This window comes from Esox lucius, chromosome 13 (assembly GCF_011004845.1).
Source record: "Esox lucius isolate fEsoLuc1 chromosome 13, fEsoLuc1.pri, whole genome shotgun sequence".
NCBI lineage: Eukaryota > Metazoa > Chordata > Actinopteri > Esociformes > Esocidae > Esox > Esox lucius.
The window spans coordinates 35,782,492-35,789,506 of record NC_047581.1 but is presented as its reverse complement, the minus strand read 5'-3'; the positions used below and the strand labels follow the sequence as shown (position 1 = coordinate 35,789,506).

Sequence of the window (7,015 nt, the reverse complement as noted above, 5' to 3'; positions counted from 1 at the left end):
CTAATTTAGCAAACATTTTCTTCAGACAGTTTCATGACATGTTATGTGACATTTTCTGATAGTAAATGTTCTAGCTATTACTAAAGCAGCTTCTTCCCCCCCACACCTCAAGACAGAATTATATGCACCAAATATCTGAAGCGGCGAGCGCCTTCGAATTTATTTTTTATTTTTATAAAGCTCTGCATTTGGCTTTCTCTGGGGCAGACACAAGCAATTTAGCCTTCTCCTACTGCATGGAAATGGATATGAAGTCATTGTTTAGGCTCCTGGATAGGGCTTATTCAAATTGCCCATTAATGCACTGCATACTGAACAGCTAGTGCCAGGGACCAGGCTGAAATTACTCGTCACCCCCTTTAGATCAGAGCAAACGCACAGAATACTTTATGAATTCACAACACAGAAAAATAGCTATCAGTGTTAGCAAATATGGCTAATACCGCTACTTCTTAGAAGTGAACTATTGAATAATTACAGATATTTGCATCAATATGGCATCGGAAGTCTAAAGACAACTTTTGTATTAGACTTAACTCACTGATTAACCCGACAAATAAAAGAACCTACACATTCAAACAGGAAATACTCATTTCTACACCTCAAGCCTGACTTCATGTAACCATCACAACCAGTATATTAAGACAATACAAGGGACGGTTTCATGTTATTTCTCAGTGTAGTAATGTGCTCACTTTGGTAAATGAAACCACAACCTACTAGTAAAGCACTATAAGAAACTACAGTCATGCGTCTAAATAAATCCTCCAAAGTCATTCAACTCAACAAATGGAAACTTTCTGAAGACGCTCTATTAAACACCCAAGCATATTATGCTGCAGGATAACCGTTTGCCCCACAAACTGAAGGAAAAAATACAACTTGGACAGTATAAATTTGAGTTAAGTTTATTTACAAAGAAAATTAGGGATTCCCATTCTTCGAAACGAAGGGGGCTCTGCTGGATACATGTTGAGCCAGCAGTTCTGTAAGACAGAATGGCAAGGAGGCATCGGTAAATCAGATTACAGAAACAATTTCAAACTAGACACCATACGTGACAACAATGATTCATATTCCGTGTAACATCCATCTGGTATTTATCAGGGACCGTAACAAAACATCACATTGCCATGCTAATGTGGAAGCTTATCTTAGGTTTCTCAAAGGCACACAAGCTCTCTTTGGAACAGTTGTCAAAAGTATCAAAAACAGAACGGTAAAAACTTTCCCAGAATGTCTGGTCAGTTACTTGCCTTTGTACCTCAATTGCATATCTTACACTCACTTTGCAAAATGCTGAATTCGATTGCCATCAGTAATTCACTGCAAAGTATTTCGTTCATAGAACTTAATGTTTCAAGAACAGAACTGGGTGGAATTGCTTTTGCCGTTTCCAGCAACCGCTATATGCTACTGCACAACATGAATGGCTCGGACAGAAGTCAAATATTAAGAACGTTTTTGTCAACGGTCTAATTTTGTTTTTTTTTACTAAATGATGGACATGTGGATAAGTTGGGTTAATTCCTAAACATTCAGGTACATCCCCTTTTCCAAGAAGGTTGGGACACGGTAAAATGTCAAGAAATACAGAATGCAATGATGTGTAAATAATTTAAACCCTATGATTAATTGAAAATAGTACAAAGACAACATCAAATGCTGAAACTGAGAAATTATGTTTTGGAACACTTAAAATAAGGTCTGGTTGAAAGAAATATATTAAAGATCAAAATCTTTACAGTACATTGTGTAATTAGTTGAGAACAAAATTACATTAATGGAAAACAAAATCAACTGATTGAGGGCTGGATTCAAACTCACACAGAAAATCTAAGTAAACAATTGAAATGCCAGGGCCCACTTCACCAGCACAGGGTCATGATGGGTCTGAGGATTTCATCCCAGTACCTAAGAGCAGTCAGAGTACTGTGGGCTAGCACGTGGAGGTCTGTGTGACCTTCCAAGGACATGCCTCCACAGAGCACCACTGACCCATCACCAAACCGGTCATGCTGGATGATGTTGCAGGCAGCATAACGTCCACCACTGCATCTCCAGACTCTTTCACGTCTGTCACAGTGTGTATGGTTTCCTCTTTGCATGGCAGAGTTTTCACATGCATTTCTGGATGCAGAGAGGTACCGTGTTTACCGACAATGGTTTTCCCAAGTGTTCCTGAGCCCATGCAGCGATGTCCTCTTTTGTTGCCTCTGCCTCAACTTGTTTGAACGTGTTGTCGGCATCAAATTCAAAGTGGGTATATATTTTTCAAGAAACAATAAAGTTGTGCAGTTTCAGCATTTGATATGTTTTCTTTGTACTATTTAATAACAATCTACTAAAGAAAGGATTTCAATTATTTGCACATCATTGCATTCTGTTTTTAGTTACATTTTAAGCAGTGTCACTATCTTTTTTTTTTTAGAAACAGGGCTTTAAGTTGTCCTCCTCCATTGTATTCACTTTATTTCAAATGAAGACTTGCTGATGGAATTCTATAAACCTATGCTGACCAGCCTGAGTTGATAACATGAGAAATTGGTTTTGGTGCCACCTGTACAAAATGCACAGACTTTCCCTAATCATGAATTATATTTGATTCAATGCATTTGTTAAGTGAATACAAAAGGCTTTATCCTATAACATTAAGAGTTGTAAATCCAGTCGGGATTACCATGATTAACAATATGCTGGTCTACTACGGGCATTACAAGAACAACTCAACTTGTTTTTAGTTAAGTTTGTGTAAATATATTATAGGGCTGTCCTAGATAAAGAAAATCTTGGTTGACAGCAAATTGACAGTTCTGTCGACAAACTACTGACTAATGGTATTTTCCCACAGAAAAACCCTGAAATATAAACGTAGGATAGGACAAGGAAGGCTGCTTAAGGCCTGCTGTCAACACATAAGCCAATTCATTGATAGAGGTCATTGTAACAATGCCAATCTGGACATTAATAAAAGCGCTGACATTCAAATCAAGAAATAAAAACCAATTACCTTTGTGGTTACTGTGCACACACTGCCACATCACTTCTTGAGGAGCTGGTGTCTGACGACGATGAAGGGGAAGGCAAAGCCACTCCCGAAGAACGCCACCATCATACCCAAAAGGCGCCACTTGTTCTCCACCGAGAATGGGAGATTCTATCAAACACAGAGGCAAGACAGCAGTGTGTTAGCGGGGATTAGACCGTGTGCTGCACTTATCACAGATCAATAGGACTAAACAACCTGACACTACGCGTACAAGCAGGGTTCAACATTAACAATGGCCCACAGGCCCAGGAAGAACCAACACTGGCCCTCACAGGCAAGTGGCAAAGACAGTCAATTTCCCCATTTAAATTCACATTATCGTATTTAAATGTTTGCTTGTGATCGCTGTCACTCTAACCCCTTCAATTTTCACTTGTTCTTGTGTCTGTACTGCTTCTTCTCCACCCCCCCCCCCGGACAACTCAGAGGCCACGGTTTACGTTAGCCGGCAAATTCCTACTTTTCACCAGTACCAGGTGTAGTTGCCCGGTTGATGAAAATAAACAGCCAAAATGCCCAGTGGGAAATATGCCAAATGAATAAATAGATGAATAGCACATAAAATAGCCTAATATTGTGTGATCTATATGATCTGTTGCCAAGGAAACAGCGAGCCTCCGCTTGCTCTTATTATAAGACATTGAGTGCTTGGTCATGTGACCAAACGTGGCGCAAGATTCAAAAGCTGCACACACCAACAGCAACTACAGCACACGACTCCAAAACTCCAATGTTAATATGAAGTGGGACAACATTTATAGCCATACATTTTAATTTGCGTTATCTAATTAAGAAGTATGGCTGGAAATGACAATTCGACTTACATATTAGTTGATCAGAGTTGATGCAACAAATGAGCAACTGAAACACGTTGGTTTATTAAATAATGTTGCAAGATTAGGCTACATCACTGTGCATTGCAAAACAATTCTAAACTATATTTAAACAATGACATTTTGAAGAAAATGAACTTCAGTAAATCATCTGCGCCTAGAACTTTCCACAGAGCTGTTAGAGAAATTTCCACAACACATCCTATGGACACAGACAGAATGCACATGGTATTTGTTGAGATGTTTAACACTGGCCTCAAAATCCATTATTCAGATTGGAAACATGATTTTGAAATCAAAATATTGTGCAAAAAGTTTGTCGTCTATATAGGTAATTGCATCTAGCTCAAATTATTTTGATCAGGCAATTATGACAGCCCTAGTTGTAGCCAATATACTCAGCTTGCAAAGATTGTGAAAAGTTCATTCTGCTGCCTAATTTAAATTCAAAAATTGTTGGATCATAGCATTTATAAAACAAAATAGTGTTTTAATGTAGGCTTTTATATGGCTATTCAAAACACATGTCCAGTAGCATACTGGCTTTCAAAAATAGTATTGCGTAAAACTCTGCCTGCGGCTGAACCAATGAACATCTGCCTACTCAAAAGAATGAGGTGGCGGGTAGCCAAACTGAAAACTAATTGCAACGGCCTACCATGTTGTGAAGAGGGAGAAATCATTCATGGACCAAGTCCATGACAGTCTGGCAATACAGATTGAGAAACCATAAAGACATTGCTTGTCGACAGGTGTCCTGTTAACTACTCCTGCCAAAGCACTTACTAGCAGGGTCAAAGAAGAAGCCTGCTAACCAACCCCTGTGATTACCCTAGCTATTGGGTTGAATGTGTATTGCGCCATATTTACGTAACCATAAATATACTAACTGGTTTTATTTTATCAAGCTCTTGTGTGTCACATCAAATGAAAGTATCATCATGAAAAAATTATAATGATAAATAGTAATATTTTGATAATTATTTATTAAAAAGTAAAGATGTATAGTGCATCATATTTATGTAAACAGCAATTGATTATATCAGGTTTCATGTCTGACATCACATGCAAATCTGTAGTATGAATCAATATTCTGATAACATGACAATCAGATTCTATTAATCTGTACAACACAATGGCATTGTTTTTTTTCTCCAAATTCAGTTTGGGCTAGTAGATCTCAGACCAAGTGGCCCAAAAGGGCCAGTGAGCAATTTTTTTTGTGCTGGACCTGTTCTTTGCTGCTGCTAGCTACCTAGCTAACGCATATAGCTAATGTCGCTAAACAGAAAACTAACAACTGCTTATCTGATTAATTCCTCCGTGAATTCATGTTTCCTCAAATGTGGCAGCATATTTGAAGTGCTATTGCGAAGTTGCAACATACAACCAGGTTGTTTACTTTTTTGAGTGAAATGTTTTCAAAATCTGGACATTGCTTTTTTTGCAGGGACAATGCAAGACCATCCTCAACCCTTTTTTAATAGAAGCCTCAAGAAATTCTAATCCAGGATTTCAGTAATCAAATTACTCTAGTTACTCAAAGAACCGTGACAGCCCTATAATATACACACTGACAGAATAATTAGGAATGACAGATTACTCAATTGGGTACCCGGCGGGTAAACGAACATTGTGTAATAGTTTATAATTGACAGATGTATCGTTTTAATTGGCCACCAATTCCCACCACATTTGATTGCGAACAAACGGCTCTTTCTGAACGTCTCTTTTTGGTGAACCTTGGGAACCGAATCGCATTGGCGAAAGGAACCATTCAGTTGGCTCCTTAATTTAAGAGAGTATGTTCAGGTAAGGTGACATTTATTGAAGATTCTATATCCGCACTCAAGAATCACAGTTCTTGAGAGCTGGGAATTGAATTAGTGAAGTCATTAATAGCTAGTTGGATTTACTGAAGTTCTACAGTTACTTGGTATCAGCGTAATATCTTTAATGACTGAGAAATGTTATCCGATAAGACAGCTTCAAGATTGAGAGATTCTAATTTGGTTATGAACGCAGTTTACATTTTAACGTGTTTACTTTCGGTTCTCAAAACCAGCCGATTTTGACAGGCATAATGAAACGTTCTGCATGTTATTGGTTTCCTCGTAACATATAAAACCGTATTGACGGTTTTATATGTTTAAGTAAACTTTGAATAAAGTCAGGACTGGTTCTTAGCGTTCGTTACAAAACCAGCATATTATTACACCAATGTAACTAGCCAACATACTAACCACAGAAAGAATGATAATTCGCATTCTTAGCGAGCTGAATATAGCTAGTTAATACGGCATATACCGCTTTTACGGCGGTCCAAAAAAAAAAAAAGAACGATTCAATGACAGCGTGGTGATATCCTCTAGTCACTAACGTAACTAACCAATGTTAGCTGGTTAAGCAGTATGGCCTCGTAGTACGAAGCAGTCTGATGATTATGAAGCTAGCCTAGCTTGTTAGCTATGCCAGTTAGCGTCGGAAAGTTAAACAGAAGATATAATTTAAACAAACAAAAGATATAGCTATGACAATCTTGCAACAGTACAGCAGTTAAATACTTGCATTATTGCCCAGCAAAATAGATAACTAAGTACTGTAGCTAATTAACATTATCTGATACTTGGAAAACAAATGTGAAGGCTGGCTAGCTAGTGCTTGTGACCTCCACGCAGGCTTGTTCTCAATCTGACTTGAGGCCCACGCTAAGTTATATTAACGCTGTTGTAGTAAGATACACATCGTAAGCCTTGTTTTGTAGGATATTACCTGTCCTGGTCCCTCTCCATAATGTGCAGCGCGAACCGCAGAGGTTGTGAAACGTCGCACAGTTTGGCCCAGCATAATTATTTCGCTAGTTTACACGTTACTCTCACAACCGCGACCTTCCTGTATCTGACACTGAATTGAGAATGGTGAACAGCCTCATGGGATGCCCAATATTTTAGCTGCTTTTGGGAAATGTAGTTTTTAAGCAGATGTAGTTTTTACCAGAGCTGTTGAAAAAGAGAGTTGCGACACACTATGGTCTCGCCGCCACGCGGTTTATGTAGCTCTTAATAGTTCCAAACAGAGCTGCGCTGTCAACCAGTTTGAATGAGTTTAAGCGGGACAGACAGCAGCAGCTATA

General features: G+C 38.6%; 1 protein-coding gene across 1 annotated transcript; it reads right to left on the bottom strand.

The window, feature by feature from the left end:
* Window positions 1-892: 892 nt before the first annotated feature.
* On the bottom strand, window positions 893-6,807 carry LOC105014650 (cytochrome c oxidase subunit 7C, mitochondrial). Its single transcript, XM_010877131.5, has 3 exons — window positions 6,655-6,807; window positions 3,011-3,157; window positions 893-986 (listed from the first exon to the last, which is right to left on the bottom strand). Exons 1-2 carry the CDS (start codon window positions 6,727-6,729, stop codon window positions 3,041-3,043), a joined length of 192 nt encoding a protein of 63 aa, XP_010875433.1. The 5' UTR covers window positions 6,730-6,807; the 3' UTR covers window positions 893-986; window positions 3,011-3,040.
* Window positions 6,808-7,015: the final 208 nt, after the last annotated feature.